Below are 15,016 nucleotides of genomic sequence, written 5' to 3'. Positions count from 1 at the left end.
CCTCTGCATCGGAGTCCAGCCTCTGGGCATTCAGTGAGGGGGAGTTGAGGCTGTGCTGCTGCTTATAGCCTGGGGAGGGGCTATGAGCACAAGGCGTGAGCACCACCTCCCATGGGTACTGATAGGCAACATTCTCTGGCTCTGATGTGCTGGGCACACACACACCTAAGTGGAATACATGTCTGCATCACATCTCGAAGAATAACAGTTACAGTACAAGTAAATCTTTTTTTCCTGTGTTTCTACCTCTTAGTGTGTGCTCTCTCTGAGCTGCCTCCTTCTAGGTGTCTGGACACCTGTCTGCCACTTAAGACCGCAAGTAATTCTTGAGCGAGGGAAGATAGTTATTCGACCGCATGCAGGACCAATCCGGTAGGTGTGGTCAGAGGCTGCTTACTGGATTGGGTCTCATTCAAAATCTGGCCACATGAGATAGAGGTGGTGCTGGTGCCGGTGCCCACTTCATAACTTATCTCATTGTTACAGCACTCTTCTGGCAGTGAGGGGAGAATTGAACCTGGGTCACATCCTAGGTCAGTGCTCTAACCACTAGGCTGAAAGTTAAGGTGGGCAGCACCTAAGTTCCCTCTATGCTGCGCGGCCACGCAGTTGCCTATTAATCCCCGCGTAGGGGCTCCGGGCGGCAGCAGGGAAAGGTGCCCTTTCCCTCTGGCCCCAGCACAGACCTGCTGAGGCTGGGGAAGAGGTGCCCCTCCCCGCCGGCCCCAGCGTGGACCTGCCACAGCTGGGGGAGAGGTGCTCCTCCCTTCACCCCAACACAGATCTGTCCTGTACTTGCCACGGCCGGGGAGAGGTGCCCCTCCACGCCGGCCCCAGTGCGGATTTGACACGGTGCTCCTCCCCTGACCCCAACATGGACCTGCTCCAGACTTGCTGCCATCGAGAGTCCTCTCTCTCCCCTCAGCAGCCCTGGGGGAGCCTGCACCCCAAACCCTTCATACCCAGCCCCACCCCAGAGCCCTCAACCCTGTGCCCCAGCCCTGAGCCCCCTTCCGCATCCTGAACCCTTCATCCCCGGCCCCACACCAGAGTCTTCACCCCTAACCGGAGCCCTCTCACCCTGCACCCAGCCCTGATCCTTGTCCTGCACCCCAAACCCCTCATCCCTGGCCCCACTCCAGAGCCCTCATCTCCCCCACCCCAACCCTCTGCCCCAGCCCTGAGTCCCCTCCCACACTCCGAACCTCTCGGCCCCACCCCCACCACATGAATTTTGTTATGTGCACCAATATGAAGGTGATGTGTCACATATCATTTCCATATTGGTGCACATAACAAAATTCATTCTGCACATGGATGTAAAAAATTAAAGGGAACACTGAGCAGCACCATCTTCATCTCCTCCTCCAGTTGTTTTGTGTGGAGCAAGGTAGGCGCCTAACTCATTCCTATGGGAAACACCTTAGGTACTTAAGCCATCTGACTTGAGATGGTAGGTTCTTGTTTGTGGATTGCTAAATTAATACAGGCTCCTCCCTGCAGCCAAGATATTGGTACCTATCTCTGAGAGAGAAGTGAGGCTTTGCAAACCCCCCTCTAGGCGGCATCTCCCATTGGCTAGCTTAGGTGGCTCTCCACCTAACATGCTGGCTTTTGTGGATCCCATTCTGAGGCGCCTGTCTCTCCCCATGCATTTCCTAGGTGCTTAACTCAGGCTTTGTGGATTGGAGCGTTGTTCCTGTGATTTTCTTGGCACCTAAAAATTAGGTGCTTTGACGCTTAGTGTTGCAACACCTAAGTCCCTTTGTGGATCCCACCCATTCTGCCTACCTAAAATCTCTCTGCAATTCCAGTTGGCTATAGGATTCTTTTTCACTTCCCATTTTAAATGGCTGAGTTAGGGACAGTGTGTACTGGCCAACAGCTGCTGTATCTGGTAGACTAACACAAAAACAAGTTGTCTTGTAATCTTGTTGGCTTGATTTCTTCCTCTGACCTCCTCGTGGTCCTGTTATTATCCAAAAAGGAGATTAATCAACAAGCATTCTACAAGATGGCTGAAAATGGGAGCACACATGTATCCAAGCAGATTCTTTGGACATCTGTAAAATGTCAGGCACCTTGGCTAAGATTTCTGAAAAAATGGATGCCTGCAGGTTGGCTCCTAAGTCCAAATTTAGGCACTTAAATAAGGAGCCTGATTTTCAGAGGTGTGGTGTGCTCAGTAATTCCCATTAACTCAGTCCTTTCCCTCTCCCTCATCTGCCTTCCATGCCCCATTGCTCCTCACTCCAGTAATTGTCTTATCCTCATTGGGATAATAATAAAGTAATGAGCTGAAATGGAGGTTAAAATCACAACTGTTGCTGTTATGTCATCAGGTCCCTGCATCATCCACTAAAATATAGTATTCAAAGAGCTACACACAGCTTGGCAGCTCTAGTTGAGCTGAGTTTGTCATGTCATTCAAAATGTTATTTAACGGCTCAACTATATAGAAGAGCAAGAAAATGATGCTGCTGTTTTTTTCTTATGGGTCCTTGCAATAATGCCTCAGTAGAGGGCATCATTGCATTGCAATTCTGTCTCAATGATGCTTTGACATTAGTTTAAGCAAGTAGAGTAATTGTTGCAAAGCAGATGGAAACAAGCTTGGCTGCAAATGGGAAAAAAATAGTTTGTACTCATATGGGTTCCCTTTGCTGACTTGAAGTGCTGCATTCTGTCTAGTCCCCAGTACGCCAGGCTTACAGTCGGATGTGAGCTGGGGAGATTGAGTTGGCAAATCAAGAATTCAGAACAACAAATGTGTATTTTTCCTTTTATGATGTTATAGTATTTTGTAAGTAATATTTCCATTAAAGGTGATGTATTTTAGGATTATTTTATTTATATTGCATTAGCACGTATTATTCTGGAGAGCAGCAAATACCATAACATTGTCCATACCAGAATACTTTGTGCTGTAAAGATGCAATTCCTCTCTCAATTCTTCTTTCATACTTTGCTACACAAGAACATAAACTGTTTTAGGATAGAGACAACTAGAGACATCCTCTCTTTTGTTAACCATTTGTGTGGCACATAATGTTTCCAACATGTAAAGACAACTGCTAAAGAAGTTTTCAGGTGCTGCCTTTTGATAATATACTAACTGTATTCAGAGTAGCAGCCGTGTTAGTCTGTATTCGCAAAAAGAAAAGGAGTACTTGTGGCACCTTAAAGACTAACAAATTTATTAGAGCATAAGCTTTCGTGAGCTACAGCATCCGATGAAGTGAGCTGTAGCTCACGAAAGCTTATGCTCTAATAAATTTGTTAGTCTTTAAGGTGCCACAAGTACTCCTTTTCTTTATACTAACTGTAATTAACCTCCATAGTGCTCATCCTGCCAAGGATAAAACATAGGACAAAGGCCCAAAATGAAGGACATAAAGCATTGGAACAAATTTGAAATTACATAGGATTAGTATCTTTATATTAAAAAGCCTTCTCTACCCTCAGTTTCATGAATCAGCATTCCTGGTGCAAATAAATCAGGAGTAAGAATGCCAGGTTTGTGTGGAACAAATATGTTTGAGTAGGAAATGAATCATGCCTTTTCATAAGGGAGAAAGTTAAAGTATTAATTGTTGCTTGTGTAAAGAATTCTAGAGAAATTATTATCTGGCCCTCCTCTAGCTTAAGTTGTGATCCATCATCCTGGCACATGACATTCATGCAAATAGGCTTGTCATATCTGTAGTCATTACTCCCTACAGAACTGTGTGTACTGCATGGAATTTCCCTGCTTCATCTTTTTTCTAATAAGGTGGCTGGGACTGGGCACAGTATATCAAATCTGGTTCCCATGGTCCCTCAGACAGTATTAAAATAAAAATATTCATGTTGTAATCAATACAATAAACTTTTGGCTCCCAGTCATGTTCTCAGACCATGCACCCTTGTCTCTCCATCTACCTGAATCTCTTGATTAGTGGTACCTCTTAATTGGAACAGGCCAGCAGCAGAGAAGTTGGTAACTCCTAATTCTGGTGCAATTTATTTAAGGCTTTCACTTTTGAAGTCAGGAGAGAAGATATGAAATTTGACTCATGATAGCACTTAACATAGTTAACTCACTGGGGAAACTTCCTTAGAAACCACTAGCTTGTAATTTTTTACATTTTCTCCCCTATTTTGGAGGTGCAACTACAATTATGTGAATGAACAAAACCCCAGAAATGCTATCTCAAATGAGGATGTGCAAATGAGGATGTGTAAATCTGTATCTGACAAGTGCTGCAGTCAAGAACGATATTCTGCAGTCAACATATTCTCTCGTTCAAATGTATATTCTTCATTACTATTGTAGACTTTTAATTTATGATTTAACATGGGTCATTATGCAAACAATATTAAGATATACTTCATGTATCTTGTGAGGTACTCTTAATCATATACTATATATATACATACGGTATAATGAATCAGACAGTGTGTGTTCAGGTAAACAATATTCCGTCGGTACAACTATATTTTTCTTTAGTACTGATATAGTGGGTGCATCGGTTAGTATATGGTGTATCTAACAAAGTCTTAAGCAATCTTATTCCCCACTCCAGTATTTCTTTCATTGGTTTAAAGATCCCTATTTCTTGACAGGCCAAACTGTATGCTTGTTCTTTCAGAAAGGCTGAGGGTAGGCCTAATAAAGGATGTAAAGGGCCTATTAGATTATTGAGTCCATCCACCACTGTGTGGGTGAAAGTGACCTATAAAATCATTCTTTCCATCACTGAGGGAAGGATTCAGGCTTGTGATACATCCAGACTTGTGGTACATCGTCTGACAAATATTATACTGACATGACGCTTAATCTTAGCCAAAAGGCCAACCAGTCCTGACCATGTCCCTTTAAGTTTAATATATCTTCTCAAATCCCTTTATTAGATTTTTCATAGGGATTTTTTTGCAGTAGGGACTGGTTAGTTTATTTTACAAAGATTTTTTTAAAAACACCATATCCAGATATTAAGTCAGGAGAGCCCAGGAGAGTGACAAGAATGAGACAGCTGCAGAACTGACTTTAGATTTTCCCCTTCCCAGCAGAATTTGTGAACAAAACTCTCATTGAGTTTGGTTGGAGCTACGCCCATAAAAGGACTACAAGATTGGGCCTCCAGAATTTGTATTGTTATAGTGGATACTCTTAGGTTGAACAGCTCTTTGCTTAAATCCACTTTCTTCTCTTCCCCACTAACAAAAAAAAAAAAAGTATGGCTTATTAAAATTGACCACCAGATATTGTAGTAAGTCATTGGTAGCTTTTTTTTTTTTAATATTTACTGCTTTTACAGTGATCCTCTGCAAACTTGGCATTGTGATGCACATGTACTGCAGGTTCTCTCAGATCTATACCATTTTCCAAAGATGGACTGACTTCCTGCTAGAAGTCTTGTATCTTCTTGTGACTGTAGGCCTAATCCAAACGCCCAGTGGAAAGATTCCAATTGATTTCACTGGGTTTTTGGATCAAGTCATTAGTGATGTGGTCATTTACCTATGTTGTAGAAAATGGGATTCACTGTGAATGGGAGCATAGGCAAGATTGAAGGTATAATGTGTTAAACAATTACTGCATTCTAATAATTGTTTAGTTTATCCAGTAGAAAGACATGTCAGGCCAATAAAGGAAATGGAGTCCTAGGGGAATGCACCTTGAGTGATCAGCTTATTTTACTGATGTTTAGGAAAGGCATGCTTTTAGAAGTTTGAGAAGATTGTGGCATAAGCAACTTTGTTCTGCTTTGAAGTTCTTCAGTTAATGTATCCCTTTCAATCATATTGTAGGCACATGTATTTTATAGATGCTCCACTGATTTCATTGGTGGTTGATCTTCTCTTAATGATGGAGAGTGGTCAAGTGCTCACGCTTATTCTTTTATCTCTTTTGTTGACCTTTCATACCATTGACTATGAGGTCATGCTGACTCTACCTTGGACTGTGACTTCTTAGCTGGAAAACACAAAGTGGTGGTTTTGGATCGTCTGCCCTGAGAAGTGACTCTCTGATCCAGGGAACGGCTAAATTATCCTAGTCAGTGTATGTGAGATTGATGGGGGAGGGGGCCTGGGGCTGTTGTTATCAGCAGCATACAGATGCCGTGCAGTGTGCTCTCATTTTGGGGAGAGATTACTTACTGCAACTTCTCAGTAAGTGGGTACTTGTAGAGCAGCAGAACCCAGGATCCACAGATCTGTATGGAGCAACTGAAGAGGTTATGGTGAGCGGATAAAGGAGAGGTCCTACTCAAATCTTCCCAACATCTGCATGCCTCAACTCTCAAGGTGCAGATCTGTGGGGAATAAGTGAAACATTTATGTGAACCCTGATATTCTGTATAGCAAAGGGACCTGTGGCTTCTAACCAGCATCACTTGCTCCACTCCCCACCCCTCTTCTATCTTGACCCCATCCCTGTCCCCCAAACCAGCAGACTCAGCAGAAAGTATATGTGGTTTGACAAAAGGAGGTGTGGCTTGGTGGGAGGAATAGGGTTTGGTGTCTGGCTAGGTATGTGATTTATATCACATTTGTACACCTAGTTGGGGTATTATTTGATTTTTTTTAAATGTAATGTGTGTATATATAGAATTAGGTTTAATATTCCATCAATAAAATTTTAGATATATTTGATGATTTTTGGATGTTAAGTTTCTTGTGATTTGCATTTGACTTGGATAGTCTAGGTACACTTCTAATTACAATAGCAATAACAAGATTTAAAGTGTGTGCAGTCAATAGATGTAGCCTAAATTTCAAAAGTAACAAGACCTCAGCTAGGTATCCAACTTTATACTTAAAGGGATATGAGTTTCAGAGAACTAAATGACAGGTTTCAGAGTAGCAGCCGTGTTAGTCTGTATTCGCAAAAAGAAAAGGAGTACTTGTGGCACCTTAGAGACTAACAAATTTATTAGAGCATAAGCTTTCGTGAGCTACAGCTCACTTCATATCCGATGAAGTGAGCTGTAGCTCACGAAAGCTTATGCTCTAATAAATTTGTTAGTCTCTAAAGTGCCACAAGTACTCCTTTTCTTTTTAGAGAACTAAATGCAATTCCATATTGGTTGCTTTTGAGTCCCCCCACCCAGTCTGCTACTAGATAAATTTGGAATAAAGCTAAATAATACGATCTTATTTTTAGTTCAATCAATCCCCTACCACCTATTCACTGACATCTACAGAATTTTTGTTCTATCTCTCTGGAAATGTTTGAAATGGAGAACTTCATTTTAACTCTTTATCCCAGAGCCAGCATGATTAGATGAGAAATCTAATTTGCTTTTCTCAAACTGAGAGGAGTAAGATAGTCATTCAGAAACTTGTGTGCATTCAGGACGTCAGAATTTTCCAATGAGTTGAGCAAAAATTCATTATAGTCAGAACTCCTGTTTTGTTTTTGGCCCCTCTTTCCCAGTTATTACTTCTGAAATGTCTTTGCAGACAGAATTTACAACAAAGTCATTTTTAGTGGTCTTTTTGTTCCGATCAAATAAATCCAAATTTCCCTTTATGGGCCAGTATACCATGGCATTTAACCATAAGCAAAGCCGATACACGCAAACCTACTTTATTCAATCAAGTTAAAGGCGTTTTCTTCTTAGGCAGAATTACAGCATCCTCAACACTTTACTAATTTTATTAGTTAGGATTTAATGGTTGAGGGCTTTATGCCCTTTTTGTTGCCCAGCTAACCTTGGGCTAGAAGATGATGGCACAGTATTAAGGGCTGAAAACTGAGGCTGCCAGAAACTCTCACCACTGAAAGTCTGCATAATCCTTCAGATTTTACTGCTCTTTGTGGTAAATGCAGATTTTAAATTTCGACAGAAGTTTCTGAAATCAGAGAGGGCTAGCCTCTTGCCCTGAATTATACAGCACACCAAAGTGTGCTAGGTTCTTTACAAAAGACATAGTGAAATTTCAGATGCAACACAACAAGTGAGGAGGCCAAAATAGAGGGGTTTGGGATATCAGGAATAGGGTTAAGATATGCACACATTGGTGACAGATTATTTTGATGATATAAAATGTTAGAGATAAGGATAAAAATTTTATTGACTTAATTATTGACTAGCGCAGGAAGTGTCATATTGGTTATTTAAAATAGCAGGGACAAAGAGCAAATGGAGGGGAATATCAAGGCATTAGAGAAACAATAGAAGGTTAAAAGAAAAGGAGTACTTGTGGCACCTTAGAGACTAACAAATTTATTAGAGCATAAGCTTTTGTGAGCTACAGCTCACTTCATTGGATGCATTTGGTGGAAAAAACAGAGGAGAGATTTATATACACACACACAGAGAACGTGAAACAATGGGTTTATCATACACACTGTAAGGAGAGTGATCACTTAAGATAAGCCATCACCAGCAGCAGGGGGGGGAAAGGAGGAAAACCTTTCATGGTGACAAGCAAGATAGGCTAATTCCAGCAGTTAACAAGAATATCAGAGGAACAGTGGGGGGTGGGGTGGGAGGGAGAAATACCATGGGGAAATAGTTTTACTTTGTGTAATGACTCATCCATTCCCAGTCTCTATTCAAGCCTAAGTTAATTGTATCCAGTTTGCAAATTAATTCCAATTCAGCAGTCTCTTGTTGGAGTCTGTTTTTGAAGCTTTTTTGTTGAAGTATAGCCACTCTTAGGTCTGTGATCGAGTGACCAGAGAGATTGAAGTGTTCTCCAACTGGTTTTTGAATGTTATAATTCTTGACGTCTGATTTGTGTCCATTCATTCTTTTACGTAGAGACTGTCCAGTTTGGCCAATGTACATGGCAGAGGGGCATTGCTGGCACATGATGGCATATATCACATTGGTAGATGCGCAGGTGAACGAGCCTCTGATAGTGTGGCTGATGTGATTAGGCCCTATGATGGTATCCCCTGAATAGATATGTGGACAGAGTTGGCAACAGGCTTTGTTGCAAGGATAGGTTCCTGGGTTAGTGGTTCTGTTGTGTGGTGTGTGGTTGCTGGTGAGTATTTGCTTCAGATTGGGGGGCTGTCTGTAAGCAAGGACTGGTCTGTCTCCCAAGATCTGTGAGAGTGATGGGTCGTCCTTCAGGATAGGTTGTAGATCCTTGATGATGCGTTGGAGAGGTTTTAGTTGGGGGCTGAAGGTGATGGCTAGTGGCGTTCTGTTGTTTTCTTTGTTGGGCCTGTCCTGTAGTAGGTGACTTCTGGGTACTCTTCTGGCTCTGTCAATCTGTTTCTTCACTTCAGCAGGTGGGTATTGTAGTTGTAGGAATGCATGATAGAGATCTTGTAGGTGTTTGTCTCTGTCTGAGGGGTTGGAGCAAATGCGGTTATATCGTAGCGCTTGGCTGTAGACAATGGATCGAGTGGTATGATCTGGATGAAAGCTAGAGGCATGTAGGTAGGAATAGCGGTCAGTAGGTTTCCGATATAGGGTGGTGTTTATGTGACCATCGCTTATTAGCACCGTAGTGTCCAGGAAGTGGATCTCTTGTGTGGACTGGTCCAGGCTGAGGTTGATGGTGGGATGGAAATTGTTGAAATCCTGGTGGAATTCCTCAAGGTCTTCTTTTCCATGGGTCCAGATGATGAAGATGTCATCAATGTAGCGCAAGTAGAGTAGGGGCATTAGGGGACGAGAGCTGAGGAAGCGTTGTTCTAAGTCAGCCATAAAAATGTTGGCATACTGTGGGGCCATGCTGGTACCCATCGCAGTGCCGCTGATTTGAAGGTATACATTGTCACCAAATGTGAAATAGTTATGGCTGCCATGTACATTGGCCAAACTGGACAGTCTCTACATAAAAGAATGAATGGACACAAATCAGACGTCAAGAATTATAACATTCAAAAACCAGTTGGAGAACACTTCAGTCTCTCTGGTCACTCGATCACAGACCTAAGAGTGGCTATACTTCAACAAAAAAACTTCAAAAACAGACTCCAACGAGAGACTGCTGAATTGGAATTAATTTGCAAACTGGATACAATTAACTTATGCTTGAATAGAGACTGGGAATGGATGAGTCATTACACAAAGTAAAACTATTTCCCCATGGTATTTCTCCCTCCCACCCCACCCCCCACTGTTCCTCTGATATTCTTGTTAACTGCTGGAATTAGCCTACCTTGCTTGTCACCATGAAAGGTTTTCCTCCTTCCCCACCCCCTGCTGCTGGTGATGGCTTATCTTAAGTGATCACTCTCCTTACAGTGTGTATGATAAACCCATTGTTTCATGTTCTCTGTGTGTGTATATAAATCTCTCCTCTGTTTTTTCCACCAAATGCATCCGATGAAGTGAGCTGTAGCTCACGAAAGCTTATGCTCTAATAAATTTGTTAGTCGCTAAGGTGCCACAAGTACTCCTTTTCTTTTTGCGAATACAGACTAACACGGCTGCTACTCTGAAACCTGTCAATAGAAGGTTAGATTAATAGGAAAGCAAATGTTCATTTTCTAGTGTTTCTTCTTTTAATACGAGCCTGTTGTGAGCCACCTGGATTTTGGTTTTCATCCATTAGTTTTCCCACTGCCAGATTGTCCTGGAACATTATGTGCTCTGCATACTACTCAGTTGTTTAAAAATGCCTGCTTGACTGCCATAAAATCACTTGTTTCATTGTTATGAGGAAAAAAAAGATGTGCTCTCTTTTTTTGAGAAATATATTTTGAGGGAAAGATTTGAGAAGTGTGTACAGTTTTCACACATACTTTATTTAAAAAATTGTGATAAAAGCTCAGAGCCGCATTTTTTAAAATTCCCCCAATAGCTTTCCAGTAGCCGTAGTGAAAATTGATCCAACTAAAAAAAAATTACCTTAGCTTCTGAGTGCCTGCCCTAGGGTAGGTAAGAGCTCTTTATTGGATATGTTTTTGGGACAGTAGATAACAGGGGACTACTCCTGCAAAGAGGGAATACTTTTAAAAAAGTGGATATCTTCTCTTTAAAAAAATCACATGGTAAACCTGTGGGATTGAGGGTTTACTCCTGTCTTATTCTTTCAGTTCCAAAACAAAATGAAAGTGTAGTTTAAACTCCTAATAAATAGCTGGAAATTCTTGTCTTTGCAAACATTCATTTCCTTTTTAGAACAAAGTAGTTTGTATTAACAGCACTGTCAGATAGTTTGATGATTGAATGTTGTTGAGGCTTGATTTCACTTGCATTTTTTTTCTCTTCTTCCTGTGTGTGGCTGATGGCCCATAGCATGCTGCCTGGCTGCTGGTAAAAGAGGAAATGGGGTGAGTAAGTTTTATAGCATTTACACTAGAGAGTACTGGATTTAGTGAATTAAGAGATATTTCTATAACTTTTTTCAGAGTAGGAGCAATGAGGAACTTTCTCTGAAATATTGGGCCTCTGCTAGAGAAATTCATGACTAAATTATTAATACTGTCTTTCATGTTTATGAAAACAAAGTGATTCACTTGATAGGTGCTCTCCTCCCCCCCCTTACTTACAGTGAACTCAAAATAAATATGAAGCCAGGGAGTAAATGATCTGACCTTGTAAACAAGGATATTCAGCTGCTTCATTTGCTTTCATTCTTTGGCTGGGAAGTATCTTTCAGCAACCAGGTACTTGAGCAATAGAGCAAGCAAGTACTTGCCTTTATAAGTTTGATATGAGGGCTACTACTTAGCTGAATGCCGAGCACCTGAAAAGATTATAATTTAAGCTTTGGGATGTGCACTTCCTACATTTGCGCCTAAATTGGATGTTTCTTGTTCAGTATGTTCATTGTGACTGCAGCATCTCTAGGACAATGTTTCTGAATTTGGAGTGTGGGCTATCCATTCAGTGTAGTGTTTTGAAATTAATTTAGTGCTCATGAAAATTGCCAAAATGACATCACTGGAATCGGAAGTTCTCAGTCTGTCAAATAGATACAGTGATGGTACATTTATAATCGGATAACAGAGCCTTTGACAGATCAGTAGTGTCCAAACTGTTACTGTTAGCTAATGGTAAAGAGTCAATCGTTTGTTTGGTTCCCAGTAGACAGAAGCCATCATCACAGTTGATTAGGAAGCTGAGGATTGAATGATCAGAGACTGAACTATCCTATCACTCTTAGAATTGTACTTTCTAGAGAAGAGCAAAAGCAGATTGGTGGGGCTGTGAAGGGAAGCATGCATAGTTGTCTGTACTATACCTGTTCTGTGACTAAATAGGAGTAATTTCATCTCCAACCCCATCATGCCAGTTCTTTTCATGAGCATTACATTCACTTTAAAAGAAGGAGCACAGCACAAGCAGTTTAAGCTTTCCTTCACAGCCTCACTACTATGGCTTAGGGCTTGTCTACATGGGGAGTTATTCTAGAATAGCTGTTCTTGATTAACTCCATATGTGGATGTTCTTATTCTGGAGTGCCTTCCATGTCCAAAATGGACTAAACTAATTCGGAATATGCACTCTTATTCCAGAATAAGAGCATCCACATGTGGAGTTAATCAAGAACAGCTATTCTGGAGCAACTCCCCATATAGACAGGCCCTTAAACTGCCAACCAAAGTACCAATAAATATAATGGTATTCTGTTTTAATAACATGAGGCAACTACAGACTGGACTAAGTCCCTCAATTCATTTTATATCAGACAATGAATTACTGTCAGATGGTAAGGTCTTTGTTACTACTGACCTGGGTAGGGACAGGGTATAAAATGGTCATCTAGGTTAAAAGTTCTGTTTCAGAGTAGCAGCCGTGTTAGTCTGTATTCTCAAAAAGAAAAGGAGTACTTGTGGCACCTTAGAGACTAACAAATTTATTAGAGCATAAGCTTTCGTGAGCTACAGCAGCTGTAGCTCACAAAAGCTTATGCTCTAATAAATTTGTTAGTCTCTAAGGTGCCACAAGTACTCCTTTTCTTGTTAAAAGTTCTGTATGTCTTAAGGAATCCAGGAGTCCTATATTTCTCAGCAATCTCAATTTTTGAAGTTAGAGTTGCATTTAATGCACACTTAGTTTGAAGGTACACAATTTCATCTATGTTTTTAATGATTCTTCCATTTAATTTTTATTATTGGCGAGGCTACTAATGAGGTTATTATCATGTGGCTTTTCATATACTTTGGGTCAATATACAATATTTTAATTGTATGGTTCTCAAGAACATAGGGTTTGAGTTGATGAATTTACCTTCAATGACTAGCTGATTCACAGGCTATTTTCCACTTATGGTGAAAAAAGTATGATTAACATGTATAGTTTGATGACACTGATTATTTGGATTCAGATATGACTGATGTACAAGTCTACACCTTGTGTGAGACATCAGTTTTAAATATTCTAAAATTCTCCCAATATGTAACTAAATGGGGACATGAACAATTTGTACTAATGACTAAAGTACCTTCAGTAAGTAATATCTTATAATTTTGAGTAAAGTCTTTGAATCTTATAAGGATCACATTAATTGTGAATAAACTTATAAGATACTGAGCTGTCTCCAGCAAAAGGATTATTAAGTGAACAGGGTACAGAGACTGTGGATACTGGCTGTAATAATTATTAAAATATATAACCAGAAATATGAATGCAGTGATTAGGTTAGTATTGAGACCTTTTGTTTATACATCAGTGATTTGAAGGAGTATCTATCCAGTACGTAAGGAAGAGAGTGTGTGCAACCTCTGTGATGTATCTTCTTGTCCCGGACCACTCGGAGGGTACTTCACAATATGGGGGAGAGACAGGAACATAATGTCCTCCACTCACCAACCAATGGGGAATCCACCCAGAAGGCTATACAGTCTCAGGCTGGGAGAAGAAGAAATTAGTGGCAGTTTGGGAGGCAGTGTTGGAGCGGAGGCTTAAGACTTCTGCATAGATGATTCTGGTCTCCAGCAAGTTTCCTATGATCTGGGAGCTCTGAGGGCCAAACTCCATGCCCATTCCCAACCTTTCCTCAATAAAATGATCTGTTAGCAGCATCATGAGAAGAACACTTCGGAAATTCTTGTTCCCTATGTGGGTTATTAGCATAGGGGAACAATTTGGCTCAAAGTTCATTGTTATTGAGCCATCTTCTGATGGAGGCCATCGTGTTAGGAAGTGCTATATGAGATATTGGAAGTATAGGAACTCAGACTTAGAGGTGGAAAAGCAATTTCTATCCTACTTTAATACTATCTTAAAAAGTAAATTATTAATCTTTAAAAGCATATTTTTATTGTTAAATCAGTATTAAAGAAGCTTTCACAGTGAGCTCCTATAAGGAAGGTATGAGTTCTTAGAAAGTTGGTCTCTCACTGGCGCTTGGGTCAAGAGTGGTAATGCTATATTTTTTTTGATGAAATGTGCTACTTGTGTGGCAAAGGGTTCTCACCATGTAAGCTTCTAGATTGCTGGGCTGAAAAAAGTGCCTACTGCTTTCTCTTAATATTTTTGGCATCTTTGGTTAGGTACACTTTCCACTGCCCTTAATTATTTGGTGTACTGCCTACATACTCTTGTAACTTGATCAAGTATATGCCCTGTCTCACAGTTAGAAGGCTAACTGCCCCTCTGCGTTTACCCCCACAGATCACAGTCCTCATGCTTTCTCCTCCCCTGTGGTGGGTGATTCTCCTGCTCTTAGACTAGTTCTGGGGCTATGTTATCTCACAGATTCAGTGCTTACGCCAGCAGGTTTGACTAAGTTTGTCACCTTCAGTTCTCCCCTTTAGGAGTTTGTGGCCAGCGGACCAGATGGCCTTCTTAAACCAAAGTTACTATTTAACAGCAGAAATAAAGCATAATATAAGAGAAAAATAATTTTAGAACAACGAAAGATTACGTCTATACTCATGTATTTTAGCTCAGTCCTCACCCCCTACCCTCCGTGAGGGGAGTATAGGAAGGCCTAATTTCTTCATACCCACCAGCCAGGGTCCACATGAGAGAGTCTGTTCCCACAAACAGCTCCTCAACACACTCTGACCTTTGGACAGAGAGAGTCCTCATACCTGTTTTGTAGTCCTTTTGTCATATTGGTAACACAAGCATTGTCAATTGGAACCCAGGCTAAACAAGCTATGTAA

At 41.0% G+C, this 15,016-nt stretch overlaps 1 protein-coding gene across 12 annotated transcripts in view; it reads left to right on the top strand.

Moving 5' to 3' along the window:
• PUS10 (pseudouridine synthase 10) overlaps positions 1-15,016 on the top strand; it is a 97,018-nt gene that overhangs the window by 35,303 nt on the left and 46,699 nt on the right. For 9 of the 12 annotated variants that reach the window (XM_043511958.1, XM_038396716.2, XM_038396715.2 and 6 more), the window contains one exon: positions 11,196-11,230. In XM_043511958.1, coding sequence (XP_043367893.1) covers positions 11,196-11,230 — 35 coding nt within the window. Of the gene's footprint in view, positions 1-6,157; positions 6,228-11,174; positions 11,231-15,016 lie in introns of all 12 variants that reach the window. The other 3 variants (XM_043511964.1, XM_043511963.1, XM_038396722.2) reach the window with 3 other exon arrangements.

The sequence above is a fragment of the Dermochelys coriacea genome, chromosome 3, assembly GCF_009764565.3.
Source record: "Dermochelys coriacea isolate rDerCor1 chromosome 3, rDerCor1.pri.v4, whole genome shotgun sequence".
Taxonomy (NCBI): domain Eukaryota; kingdom Metazoa; phylum Chordata; order Testudines; family Dermochelyidae; genus Dermochelys; species Dermochelys coriacea.
This window is presented reverse-complemented; position numbering and strand designations above follow the sequence as displayed.